This window comes from Hydractinia symbiolongicarpus, chromosome 5 (genome assembly GCF_029227915.1).
Source record: "Hydractinia symbiolongicarpus strain clone_291-10 chromosome 5, HSymV2.1, whole genome shotgun sequence".
Taxonomy (NCBI): Eukaryota; Metazoa; Cnidaria; class Hydrozoa; order Anthoathecata; family Hydractiniidae; genus Hydractinia; species Hydractinia symbiolongicarpus.
Window position 1 is genome coordinate 33,409,615 of NC_079879.1, and position 14,622 is coordinate 33,424,236.

At 33.5% G+C, this 14,622-nt stretch overlaps 1 protein-coding gene across 1 annotated transcript; it reads left to right on the forward strand.

Annotated features, from left to right (window-relative positions):
* The first annotated feature begins 468 nt into the window (after positions 1 to 468).
* On the forward strand, positions 469 to 12,260 carry LOC130646167 (zinc metalloproteinase-disintegrin-like EoMP06). The gene is made up of 27 exons (XM_057452311.1): positions 469 to 628; positions 900 to 1,006; positions 1,433 to 1,509; positions 2,075 to 2,141; positions 2,279 to 2,361; positions 2,449 to 2,518; positions 2,772 to 2,838; positions 2,934 to 3,025; positions 3,183 to 3,245; positions 3,351 to 3,419; positions 3,499 to 3,674; positions 4,056 to 4,137; positions 4,331 to 4,409; positions 5,382 to 5,433; positions 5,608 to 5,707; positions 6,147 to 6,218; positions 6,508 to 6,609; positions 6,756 to 6,839; positions 7,346 to 7,396; positions 7,462 to 7,525; positions 7,649 to 7,757; positions 7,999 to 8,133; positions 8,959 to 9,037; positions 9,203 to 9,286; positions 9,549 to 9,702; positions 10,219 to 10,369; positions 10,539 to 12,260. Exons 1-27 carry the CDS (start codon positions 571 to 573, stop codon positions 10,894 to 10,896), a joined length of 2,685 nt encoding a protein of 894 aa, XP_057308294.1. The 5' UTR covers positions 469 to 570; the 3' UTR covers positions 10,897 to 12,260.
* The last annotated feature ends 2,362 nt before the right edge of the window (positions 12,261 to 14,622 follow it).

Consider the following 14,622-nt stretch of genomic DNA (forward strand, 5'->3'; position numbering starts at 1 on the left):
GAGTGTTTAATTGCTACTCAAAAAATAATAAATAGGGGAATATAACATTTTCACAGAGTAATGTCATTACGTATAGTTTTTGTTCCTTTATATTTGTTATTTATGCAGTAATGTTTTGTTTACTAAGTTCAAATCAATGTCTGTGTACAAGTTTAAAATCTGATTTATTGATAATCGATTGCTGATATATGGATATACATATTTATAAATTTTTAAATGTGATGCTTCAGAATAAAAAATTATTAAGGCACTGAAATGCGTTCAGATAGATTTAAAATTGTAAAAGACTGTGGGAAAAAAGAGTTTGACTGAGTTGTGTTTATTTTTTTTAATTTTGTATTATAAAAACGAACAAACTTAAAATTTATTAGTAGAAGTTAAAATTTTAAGGGTTTTATTAAAATGATGGTGTCGATGTCTCTGATATTAAGTGGTTTTACCATTTTTCTTTGATTTTTCTCAGTTTTAAATGCTAAAGCATTTTAGAAATATGAGTACATTATACATTTTTAAAATGTCTTTACCATTAGAAAAGTATAAATACATGACTATTAAGATGAGATTGTAAATATGTTGCTGATCTGTAGATGTGTATATGCTTTTCTTATTTCATTACAAATTGTTGCAGGTAAGTCCCTTTGTTTAAATACTAATTGTGTACTTTTAAGAATTTTTTTTCTGACAGTTGCTCTAAAAATTTGGAAAAGATCGACATAACATGATCACTCAACAATTACTTTTTTACTATAAATTATTTTGTTGGTTTTATTTGTTCGTTTTTATTTAAAACATCGTATCTAAGCATTTTCTCTTCACTAACTACCATGCTATACAATATACCATACAAAAGATTACATGCAACACAAAAATGCTAACGAATCCTTATAATACTGCTTTAGCTTTAAGTTATGAAGACGAAGTAACCACGTATGAGATTGTAGAACCAATTCATCTTGGATCACTCAGTAGAAATAGGCGAGACCTTTCGACGCGGACTGGTGAAAAAGTATGTATGTTGAAGCTTTTATTGTAAAAAGTGCAACCCCATCCAAGATGCGTACTAATTTCTACCTTAATGAGTTGTTTGATCCGAAGTACAGCTAAAAATTTGACAATTGTGTTTATATGCATACAAATCTTGTATAAAATAACCTATAAATTGGTAGATTATTATACTAGTCGTTAACCCGTGAAAAACAAACTGAAATTCGTCCGTCGAAGCGTTGTAAAAGTATATTCCCTATTTATCACTTAAGTGTTTCGCGCGTGGGTTAGCTTGGCCTTGTCTTGACCGACAAACAGATGAATTATAACAATTATTGTAGAGATGGGTAGGGTTATGGTTGAGCTAAGGTTAGGGTTAACCACTAGTCGATTTTTTAGGCACGTCTCTAGTTGTTTGCAAATTATGTACACTTTTTTTATTCCTCAGGAAAATCACTTGGACTCGACCAAATTTGAAATCAATGGATTTCACAAACATTTCACGTTACATTTGCACAAAAACAGGTACAGTGTATTGATCTTCCCATGATGTTGCGTCCAATTTATGTTGCTGCGCAGTTATTTTGTCTTAAAGAATTCTGGTTTTATCTTAAAAGTTTTGTTTAAGTGTGGTTAGGAATACTTATTTTTTCTCTTACGAGCAGTTTGATATAAAATGTTGTTTATTTTAATCCTTTAATAACGTCTGAGAATTTTCTGCTGCTGCTGTTTTTGTTGTTTTGATAATGATGTAATATATGGGAAATATATTTTGGCTTCTTAATTAGTACGTTTATATAGCTAGCATGTAAGTGGCGTGTTAGTGTTTAAAAGAAACAGTTCTTTTTTCTTTATGTGGTTACTAACGTTAGTCACTAATGTCAGAGCAGTTATGTATGAATAATGCATTGAAAAAAGATTGCAGTAAATAAAGTATAGCATTATTTACATTGTGACTTTGAAATTTTTACTTAAATAGCCAAAAATTTTGTCCTATACAGCAGTGTCTTGTCTATCGAAGTTATTTCCAACCAAAAATTTTGTCTCCTAGTATAAGTGCTTCATTAAACTGTTTTCTTGCCATGTTCAGGTATCTACTACCATCCTCATTTGTGGTGATTAGTCAATTAGATGATGGTACCGATCATATTGAGAAGGTATAAAAACGTTAGCAAAATTGACCAATAAATGCCAGTGTCTGATTTAAATCTGTGTTAAAGGAGGTCAACATCTTCATTTATGTAAAACGCAAGCTTAGTATATTGTGTGGCCCTGTTTAATTAAATCTGTTTAGGGAATTGAACATTGTTATTATCATGGTCACCTTGGCAACCCTGAAGAAACAGCAGTAGCAGTGGACACATGCAATGGTTTAAAGTACGGATTTTTTGAAATAACAAGTGATGCGATTTTGCAATTTATACAACATTGAAGCAAAGTAACTTTTCGTGTATCTTATTTTAGGGGAATAATTCAAGATGAAACTGGAGAGGAATATTTCATAGAGCCTCATGTACTTCACAATAAGAATTATGTGAGTTAACGTAAAAACAATATTTTTTGTGTCTTCGAGAGATGTGCACTTTAAAATGTGGTGGTAAATCTTGATTGGTGTGGTGAACAAAAAAGAATGTTTGTATTAAGGCTTTACCATATTATATGTTATCCATAAGAAAAAACAAGTTGCGGTGTTAACGATACTTACTAATAATAGTTTCAGTTGAAAGTTTAACTGTTATTGCTTTTATCGTATCTTATTTTGTTACTTTTCTCTTGTCTTATATTAGGAGTATCACAATAAACATGTGTTGTATAAAACAAAAGATCTAAAGATTAAAAAACAGGGCATGTGTGGTAAGATTTTTGCACTTCATTATAAAATCTCTACACTTCTTATTTTTGTATGTATCTACTGCGATTGTAGTTTTTTTATTTCTGTGTATTTTTAGGGCATAACCATACTGGTGACGAATACCATAACGAACTAAATTTTTTGTTTAATTCCAAAAAGAAATCGCCCCTGTTTTCCGACCATTTCCGGGTAAATATTTCCCTGCTGGCACATATTATTTGTTATTTGGCGAGCCTGCATTTTTTTAGGCTGCGCCTATATCTTTTTTTTCCTTGGTAAATGAAAAATGTCAACAAAGGATATAAATCTTGAAAAAAAAATTAACGGCAACGAATGTTTTTCATAGAAAAGGAGAGCTACAGAGAACAAAAAATACATTGAAGTTATAGTTGTTCTTGACAAAAGATCGGTAATGTAAATTTTGGTTTTGCATTTCCACCATATGATCCTTAATTTGGCATAGTTTGAGTGAGACATTCAAAATAAAATGATTTTTACATATTGATTTTTTTAGTATAACAAACGTGGAACAGTTCAAGCTACGATAACAAGAGGTGTGGAAGTGATGAATTTCGTCGATCTGGTTAGTAGCTGTTTATATTTATTTGTCTTACGTACTTGAATTTTGAGAATAAGAATTTTTTATATTGTTGTCATTTCAGGTCTATAAGACAATGAATACTCGCATTGCACTTACTGGTGTTATTGTATGGAACGTCGTTGACAAAATTCATGTAACTGAGAAAGCAGGCGATACGTTAGGAGAGTTTCGTAAATATTCTGTTGATGTCATACACGGAAGTTTAAATTTAAATCCGGATAACATTCAATTACTAAGGTATACTGTTAGTCTCTTTTTTACTTGTATTAACCAATGATTTTTAATATAAAAAAAAACGCAAATGCATAATACGTATAGATTAAAAACTGCAATCTGCAAGAATCTTTGAAAATATCATGACAACGCCTATTTTAGGAAATATTTTCAAAGTTGACAAAAGCATTAGTCTGTAGCGGATATTTGCAGATGCATAGGTTAAGCATTTTTAAGACACATTCTCCTGGCATATCAAATAAATGGCAAATTGATTGATGAAAATGTTCATGTTCTATTTTCTTTTGTTTTTTAGTCATGCCACGTCATGTCATGACAAGTTATTATGTTTTTTTTGCTCTGATACAACTTGTCTTTTTGTCATAATTATGTTTGTTCTTCTAGTGGCATTGATTTTGAAGGATCTTTAGTTGGATTGGCTGGTATAGGTGTGATATGCTCAGAAGGATCTTGTGCTGTCAATCAGGTGAGATGTTGTTTTCTTTATTGAAAATCTGCTTTTTCAGTGTAAACTTAAGATTTGTGCAACGCGTGAGCACCAAAAATATGTTATCTGCACTGTCTAAGTAACTTTCAATAACTCTTATCTGCAAATTTAAATGCTTTAATGTCTTGATTATAAAAGTCGCATTTATATCTCCATCAACGTGTTTAATTAGGATCACGCAAACTCTGCGGCAGTTTTAGCTAACACGGTCGCTCATGAGATGGGTCATAATTTGGGATTTTACCATAATGGTAAGTGCAGCAAATATTATCTATAAATTATATGATAGAAAGCGCTACGTTAAAATTTATTAAGAGGAAGGCACTACAATGATATACGGGTTTGATTCGAACATTTAAAATTTAATTTGAAGTTTATAAGAGATAAAAAAAAAGTATGTGTATACTTTATTCGGAGAAACTTTCGCGAGAGAAACTTTCGCGAATTTCGCATTTTTGGCCTTCTTCGCGAAACTTTGTCTCGCGAAACTTTCCAAAATGGCCATTCGCGAAAGTTTATTCAGTACAAACTTTCTAAATTGTCGATTCGTGAATATTTATCCACTAAAATTTAAAAGAAATTTGCTGGTTTTAAAAGTTATTTCTTGAATCCCCCTTACTTGGCTCGCCCTCCCGAAAAAAATAAGAGACAACTGGTGTTGGGAACCAGATTGGAATAAACTTAAAAATAAACAAAAGCGATGATGTTTCAAATGTATATGTATGGCTTATAACCGAGTTACTGGCGAAAAGGTGATGACGACGATGCGTGGTAGCCGGAAGAAGACGAGCCTAGAAATGTGTTTGATCTGTTTTGTGATTTTGACAATAAAGCCAGTTAGTAAATAGAAGTTTTTAAATACCATTAGAAAGAAAATTACATACACTTTTCTATCATAAGAAATATAGGCCACTTTTATAAGAACATAAAAAATCACGAATCGCGAAAATTTATCAATTTCAGATTACGCAAAAGTTTATCTTGCGAAAATTTTTAAATTTGTAGATTCGCGAAAATTTATCAAAAAAAATTCGAGAGTTTTTGGACTCGCGAAAGTTTCTCTTGCGAAAGTTTCTCCGAATAAAGTAGTTTGTCTTCTTTTGTTAATATCAGTGTTTTTCCATTACATTATATCCTCTACAAGTCATTTGTCGAGGATTTGTTGAAATTGGCCTAGACTATTTCCGGCAATTTTGAATACAGTATTTTTGCATTATATTTAGGAGGTGATTGTAAATGTTCAAAGACTCCCTGTGTAATGGGTGCATATGCTCCGTAAGTTTTTTATCTTTGTTGATGAAATGAAATTAGCGTCTTTTTTACAAACTGTTGAAGATCTATTGATTTTAAATTGTCATAAGACCGCTATAATGTGTTATTTTGCTGTGAAAAGAAAATAACAGAACGCCAATGCTTTTTATATGAAATGCAGTTATATTTTATTTGCAGGTCAACACAAGTAAAAGGCTTTTCATCCTGCGTTCATGAAACGTACGACAAAAAATTGGATAAAGGCAGTATACCATGTGTATTTGATTATCCTGAAAAGGTGAGCTGCATTTCCAAATTGTTTAAATTGTTTTGAGTCAGACAAGGTAAAGATTGGGAATTGGTTTTATGTTGATAATATTCCTGAGTAAATTTAGGTGGAGAAAAGAAGATTTATTTTGTGCGCTCTTGTATCTTATCATATTATTAATTAGTACATAGTGCGTTTTTTATTGTCTCTTAGACTAAAAGCTTCGTTTCAGGAAAATAAATACATAAAATGAAAAGTACAAAAGTTAAGCAGGCAGCTCAACATTTGTATTTAACTTAACATTTGACGGACAGACAGCTTGTCTGTTGGTCAAATGGATCCTTTCTGTATCAAAAAGGCAAAATGAACCTTTTTTAAAACCAAAATCGTGCACTTGTTTTCTTTTTTTTTTTTTTTTCACTCTTACCAGAAATGACTTTCTTTTATGTTTATATTATAATTTACTTAGTTATATGGTGACCCAAAATGTGGAAATGGTTTTCTTGAGGAAGGGGAAGCATGTGATTGTGGAACACCTGAGGTATGCTTTTTTTTAAACAAGATTTTTTATGAAATTCGAAATCAGGCTAGGATATGCCTATGCAAAAACACAATTATGCTTAGAGTTTGCTTACTTTATATGAGTTATGTGGATATGACTGAAAAACTAAAGGTATAATTACACTCAGCCAGTTTACTGATCTTAATTAAGATTTATCTGTGCCTGATTAAAAAACCCATAATGTGAACAACACATTGAGGAATTCATCAAGCCTGGACACTGTGCTTAGTAACGGCATTAAGATGATACAATGAATTTTATTTGACAGGAATGTAAGGCATCTGGAGCAGATGCATGCTGTTTACCAAAAACTTGTAAATTACAAAGTACAGCACAATGTGCAACTGGACCCTGTTGTGAAAAATGCAAGGTAATTGTTTTTGTTGTTTCGTTGTTGATGTCACCAATTAAAGGCAAAGTACATATGTATTTTTCTGTGTGTGTTTTTTTGTTTGTTATAATGAGCTTCCTTCCTTCTGAAATTCTTTCGTCATTGTATATGTATTCTTTCTCTAGTTTAAAAGTAAAGGAACACTTTGTCGGGATAAATTTAACAAAGAATGCGATTTACAAGAATATTGCACAGGGAAATCTAATGAGGTAATGTCGTGTACAAGGCCTGTTGTGTTTTATAAGAGACATCTAGTGAGAATAGCATATTGGTGATAATAATTTCGTTCTTAATGCTTTTCAGACTCATATTACTTGCTTAGCCCCCGTGAGAGTATTTTAAAGCGGTTACATTTTGTGGAGAATCACTGGCTATTATACAAAAAGGATTTTGAAAAAGTTTTTTTAATTTCAAAAAAACTTTTTGTTTGCTCCTGTTCTGCAACTGAAAGACTAACACATTATTTTGGTATAAGTGAAGAAAATATCGCAGCAATTTAAAAGTTCCCAAGAATACTTTTATTCCTTAGAGTTTAAATTTAACTATTTGAACATTAGCTTGTAGAGTGTTTACTTTTGATCAAGACTGGTACAGTGATTCACCTCAAGAGCATGTGTACACGATTTTGCTACTTTACCTTTATTCATGCTTCAATCTGTATTTGTTTCATGTTTTGGTATTGTCACTTTAATACAAATCTTGCAATTATTTTTAGTGTCCAAAAAATTTTTATGTAAAAGATGGTGTTTCTTGCAGCGGCAATACGGTGAGTACGCGAAGTTAATTTCCCTTTGCTCGTACGATTGTCTATGTATCATTATTTTTTGTTAGGCGTATTGCTTCAAAGGTTCATGTGAAAGTCTTGATACACAGTGTCAAACGTTGTGGGGACCAAGTAAGTTTTGTTAATAGTGAACTATTCCGGGTTGTCGTTTGTTTTTTGTTTTCATCTCTCTACACACCACACTGTTTTAACTCTGAAGCAACCCACCATTTTATTGCAAGTTTGTATTTTCAGATGCTGTGAAAGCTCACGATGTTTGTTTCAAACAAAATGCTAAATCTGCGAATGAGTGGGGAAATTGTGGAAAAAATAACCGTGGTGAATTTAAACCATGTGCAGAAGCGTAAGAATTTTCCTTATTAGGCTTTTTATTTTATGAGATGGGTAAAAAAAAAAACTGGTGCAGAAGTGGTGCGTATTGACTTCCAATGGTAATACCAGTCTCTATACACTACGAAAAGATATCTAAATATTTAGCAGCATGTCTTTAAGTATAAGAGGTGGGTATCTCAGGGTTCGGAGAAGAAGATTTCTCGGCACAAAAAAAATTGCTTTTTAGCTCTTTCTGCTGTTTTTCGTTGTAGGGATATATTATGTGGTAAAATGCAATGTGCTGGAAAGTCAGAGGATCACCCATTACCTACGTTCCCAATTATCGGAAGTAATCGCAAGCGAAATAGAATTGTTTTCACCTACGGTGGAGGTTCTATTGTGTGCATGTAAGTATTTTCAACTTGTGTACCTTGTCTGACTTCCTGTCTGCAACCACCTTTTGCACTATCAGGTTTTGTTTGTCAACTATTAATACTCGTATTCTGTCTCCAAGATAAATAAGGATGGTTGTACCCGTGGATTTATCCACATGCTACCGACTAGTCTATATAATGATAGCTATATTTTTTCCCCTTTCTATCCCTTGTATCTTTTTACGATTCTTTAAAAGGTGGAGATAATCAAATGAAAACTGTACCATATTCATACGACATATTAAATAGTAACCCCGTAATATTAACTACCGATTCTGTTTATGAAAACAACGTTCCGGCTGATTGAGAGATGTTTGACAGACGATAAAAAAGATCGTAAGAGAGCGCAATGATATAAGCATGTGCGTCGTAGTTTACCTGTAATACATGCTCAATTTGATGTCACACACAAAATTCTGCTGGAGCTTTTTTTCGCAAAAGAACCATGTGCAACCCCGCGCTAGGACTGGGTAACATAGGTTGAAACCTTTGTTTTCATTTCAGCTGAAGTTGTAGCAAAGTTATTTCTTAAAAAAAACATTACACCCAAAACGCTATGTACCCGTACTACAAGGTGCCACCTGGTTACGTTGCACGGTTTACCTGGACTTAAGCATTCAACTACGATTGGAACACACTGTTTAATTCGTCTCAGTGAGCGCGCTACTTCTGACACACATCACCAGCTAGTCCAAATTATTAATAAAGACTAGTTTTTACAAGCTGAATTTAATTTCTTGTTTTCGTTAAGTGTTTTTAGTGCATGTGTGTGTAACTTCTGCGCAATTTCTATTTTAGAATGGGCGTGACATCATTAGGAGATGATTTGGATGATCCAACTATCACACCTGATGGAACAAAATGTGCAGACAATGCTGTACGTGCAATTTCATGTAGTCCACTATTTGCCATGTTAACATTATTGTCTGTGAGATTTTGTTAAACTCTACGGTTAAATGAAATTTAACATTTGTTTTTTTTTTTTCAAATTAATGCAAATGAATATTATATTAGATATGTTTTATTTTCATTTTTTTTTTAGATTTGCATGGACCAGAAATGTGTAAATATATCGTCTCTCAAACATATTAAAAGCTGTAGTGTGGGTACTTGTCTAAATGGTGGAGTGAGTACTCGTTTATAATTGAAAAAACTTTTTCAAGGAAATTCACAAGCAGCTTTGCAATTTCTTAAAAGTAAAAATTTAAAGGTTTAAAGTTCTCCTATGGTACCCTATTTTTTTTTTAATAAATTTACTTGTTCAGCCTCAGATTTTTCGGTTCGTAAACCTCGAAATTTCTAATTTCTTTTTTACGCCGAATTTCGTAATTACTATGGGCTTCTTCTATATAAAATATCAGGTAAATTTTTTTGGGCTTATTTTTTAGGTTTGTAACAATAACGGTCACTGCCATTGTCCCCCTGGATATGCGTGCCCTACGTGTCAATTTGCTGGTCCTGGTGGAAGTTTAGATTCTGGTCAAGGTTGTATATCAGGAGGCGGTAATAAGGGCGATAAGAAGGAAGGACTTGAGGATTGTGGTGGGTGAAAGAATTCGTCCTATTTAATCACCTATTGAATTTTACTAATTTTAGCGGTATTAATTTTCGCGTTTTTTGCGGATTTTGACACAATCCACAAAATGAAATAGCCACAAAGTATTTTTCAAGATTACTTGAAGAAAATTAATGCCAGCAAAAAATTACGAAATGTCAAAACTTTGTGAAATTTTAACCCCAGATCAAATAGGAAGTCAATTTAATTCACACGTCAAATTTATTCACGTTGTCAAGTGTTTGCTGTGCTGTGTTTCTTGAGAAAATTGAATTTACTTTCAAAAATTTTAATAACGTTATTTGTACAAATTACCATAAAAAATAATACGCGAAAATTAGTACCATCGAGATACTTTTATTTGTTGGGATAATATTTAAAGTAAATTTACCCGCGAAATTTTACTTCATCCCTGCCGTGGACAAGTGTAAACAATTTATTTTCTCGCCACATTAAATACTTTTCTATGCTTGTAAATGTAAAAATTCGCACGATTTTTTTAGGCTGTCTCACACCGCTTGTAAAGGGAATGTTAATATTATTCTTGTTGGTCATTCCCCTGTGTGCATTAATTGGTTACCTGTGCTATCGCAACCGTGTTGTTATGCACAAACGATATCAAGCCTACCGTACCAAATCTGATCGCGGTAGAAGGTAATTTGTTTTATTGGCTCCACATGTATATACTGGGTTGGATACTGTCGTCATCCATAACGTTGAAAAGAACAAATACCTTTATGTTGGTATTTATTTTATCTGCGCAGATTAAGTCTGAATCTTTAACATCTTTAATTCTTCTAAAATCCGGTTTTTGTATATTTAGCGCATCATCAAAAGAGCTTAGACATGGTCGACCATCACGTGATGCTGGCATCGATAATACATATGAAGCGCCATACGTGACCTATTCTGACCCTAATGCGCGTCCTCAAAAGACAGCGGCCAAGCCCTCGCTAAAACCACCGCAGTCTTCTCCGGCTCCACCTCCTCCCAGAACAACACCAGTAACCTCATCATCAAGTAAAACAGAGAACAAACTACAATTCCAGCCTATAGGAGGAAGAAGTCCAAAGGTTGCCAGGCTACCACCTATTGAAAATAACAACAAAATTAATTTCTCTGCTGATGTAACCAGTGGGAAGAAATGGCCTCCTCCACCAACCTATAAGCCATACAAGTAGAATCATGTTCCAGTGCTATTTTTTGTTATATCATCAAATGATATGATAGTTTCGTTTTAAATTATCCAACAGCTTCGTAGCAACTAGCAAAACTGGAACGTTAGTATTTACGACTAATATCTATTTGGAAGTTACCTTAGTGGTATCAAGTTTCGCGGATTTTGAAACGTTTGGCCATTTTCGAGAAAGATAACAATAGGAACCATTTGCAATATTACGGAAAAAATTACGTTGAAATTAACTATAAAACGGGCTTGTAGATTTTCAATATTACTGTTTGCAACTATTTGATTCTTTTCGAAATTGCCTATTGATTCGCGAAAATTCATCTTCGCGATATCAATAAAAATATCTTTCGCAAAAATTAACTTCGTTAAGGTAAATATTGAAGGTTACCGTCTTCTTATTGTTCGTAAGTACGAATTTTTTTATTGCTTTTGATTAGGTTAGCTGATTTTTTTAATTTGCACTTTACCAGTACGAACCGTTATTGGCCGCAGGCTGTGCCCTGTACAACCCCCGTGGGTGCCATATGGCTTCCGTGGCCAGTAAAAAGTTATGAAAAACATCGTAAAATTTTCAAAAAAAAAAGATGACAAGTATTAAGTCCCACAAAGCTTCGATTTATTGTTGAGGCTTACTATTTTTTACTTTTAAGTGTTTCGATCGTGTTTTATAGTGTTATGTGGTATGTTTTGTCTTTTCACTGTTTTGTATTACTCACCAGCCCCTCCCACACCCTCCATCAACCACGACCTTTTTTCTATGTTTCTACAGACACGTATGTATGGTTGACAGCAAGAAAGATATAGTTAATATTTGTAAGAGATTTAATCCTCAAGAATACTGTCTTTGTAGTTCTCAGTCTCGTTCCCAGAGAAAGAATTAAAAAAAAACAGACGATTCTGGGAACGAATTTGTCAGCATAAGGACAGTCGTAGCATGTAGCATTGTTGTGTATACATTGTTAGTCGAATTTAAAAGTAGTTGAACGCATGTACATAGCCAATCTTATGCACAGCATATATATATATTTTTCATGTTTATATTTCACACATTTACGCTCTTTACACATATTTTTTCTACCAACTTCGTTTCTTTTCTTCTCTTGTCACTTCGTTATAAATATGCGTCGACGTGACTAGGGAAAAGTGCAAAGTAAGTTTATTCTGTATATGCAAACAAGTACTAATAAAATGTATGATCCTGTATACTACCTCTGTCCTGAGATCAGTGTGTTCATCACACGCTAAAAAGGTCTGGTACATAGGTAGCTTTTAATTTATGCTCTAATGACTTTAATACGATAAATAATTTATAACTCGATGAATAACTTTACTAAATAAAAGTTAGTATTTTTTAAATCTTTCAGACTTATCCACACACACAGTAAGCTGTGTAAAAACTGCTCAACCTATTGTGCCGTCGCCGGGTTGCTGCATTTCTAGACTCGTATTTCTTGAAAAATGTTGCATTCGAGACATGAAAATTTTTTTGCGGTTTAGCGGAAAACTATTCGATTCTTAAGAAATACAGCGTATGGGAGATGATTTACCAGTGAAAGCATTCTAGCCCAACAGTGCTACAGGATGTATAGGAGATGATTTACCGGTGAAACCATACTAGCCCAACAGTGCTACGAGATGTGGTAAACGGATAAAAAAATGTATTCTCCACGTGGCCTCTTTTTTATTAACAAAGTTGAATAAAAGGCCGTAAAGTTTGATGTCCTCTTTTTTAGTAAAAAGAGTTCAAGAATACATAAACCTGGAATTCCTATACGCCCAATCGTGTCGTGTACAGGATCGCTTTTGTATAATTTATCGAAATACCTAGCTTCCATTCTTAGCAATTACACAAAGAGTGGTCACTGTAAACACTCGAAAGAGTTTTTGGAATTTATCAGAAACATACGGATCGAGGACGACAAGTGTATAGACGTTACTTCACTGTACACAAATGTACCGATAAAGGACACGTTATATATCATCAGGGAATTACTGTTAAATGATGATGACCATGAGAACAAAACACGCATCCCTATTGACAAACTAATGTCCTTGGTCCAAGTTGTACTTACAAAAACATGGCATTTTTTTTACGGTAACTTCTTTGAGCAAACTGACGGTGTGGCTATGGGTGGCTCAACATCCTCTGTGGTAGCTGAAATATATATGCAGGCTCTATGAGACTACAGCTACAGCTTTAACAACTGCAGATCACGTTCCAATATTTTGGAAAAGATTTGTGGATGAAGTCTTTTTAATAATAAAAAGAGCACACCTAAACGCATTTCATGAACATATCAATAATTTGCACTCGAATATTCAACTTACAATTGAACACGAGAAGAACGGTACGCTTCCTTTCTTAGACACTCTAGTGTCTCGCAACGGTGGTAACTTGTCAGTATCAGTATACCGCAAACCAACTCATACTGATCAATATTTCAACTACACATCTAATCACCAAATGTCCTGCAAAGAAAGTGTAGTGTCCTTATTACTGGACAGAGCAGTCAATGTAGTCAGTGAAGAGAATGACCGAAAGAAAGAATTATCTCATATAAACAACGCCTTACTTGCAAATGGGTACTCGAGACAGACCATTAAAAAAGTTGAGAGGAAAATCGTGAAACAGAACTGATAAGAACAGTGACGGAGAAGACGCAGAAAATAAACCAGTAGCCACAGTGTGTATGACATGTACCAGGGACAAGTAACATACTTCGTCGGGTATTAAAAGATCATAAAATAAAACCAGTGCTTCAATCTAAAAACACGCTACGTAGTATACTGTCGCATCCAAAAGACAAAAAATTTAATATTATCTACGAAATCCCGTGTAAGGATTGTGATGCTGTTTATGTCGGTAAAACAAAAACGAATGTTTAAACAACGTGTGCAAGAGCACAAAAGAGCCGTACGCAACGCAGATACAGACAAAAATGAGATTGCGGACCATAGCTGGAAAAATGATCATGTTATAGACTAGGAAAATAGAAAGATCATAGACCGAGAGTCTGGTTGGACAGCAAGAAAAGTAAAAGAAACTATAAATAGTATAGACAGAAATACTCATATCAATAGTATTTACTATCAACTTCCAGAAATATGGAAAATATATAATAATATACCCGCACTTCTTTAGCACTTCTTTAGCGAACATTTAGGAAAAAGTAAAAAAAATGGTTCGGGACAAACGTAACAAAAAAGTGAACTTTTAGAAAAAGAAACGTAACATAAAGCGAACTTTTAGAAAAAAGAAAAGATTTTAATCAATATATTGCTTCCATCTGGGTCCGTGAAAAAGTTAATTACTTTAATTGCTGTGATCTGATTGGTTAATTTCGATCCTCTTATTATCTCTTCAAATAATAAGTAGGCAAAGATGATTACGATCATTGACCATCGATGACAGCTGTAGCTGTCGAAACCTAGCCTAGAATAAACTCGCTTCATGACATGATAATATTTAAATTATTCAATGACGATGACTGACCAGATAAGTGGTAATATTTTTAAAACAAATGTTCACTAATCTATTTATCTTTATTCGTTGTAAATCTATCTGAACAGCTGCAGTGACCACTTCAATCAGAATAATCTGGGGTGGATAAATTTGTGGCTTACTTTTGTGGTATCATTTGAAAAGTTGTGCTGCAGGCCAGGATTTTTACGCCAGCGTATCTGCTAATAATAACTCCCTTGAAATATGGCATTTCCG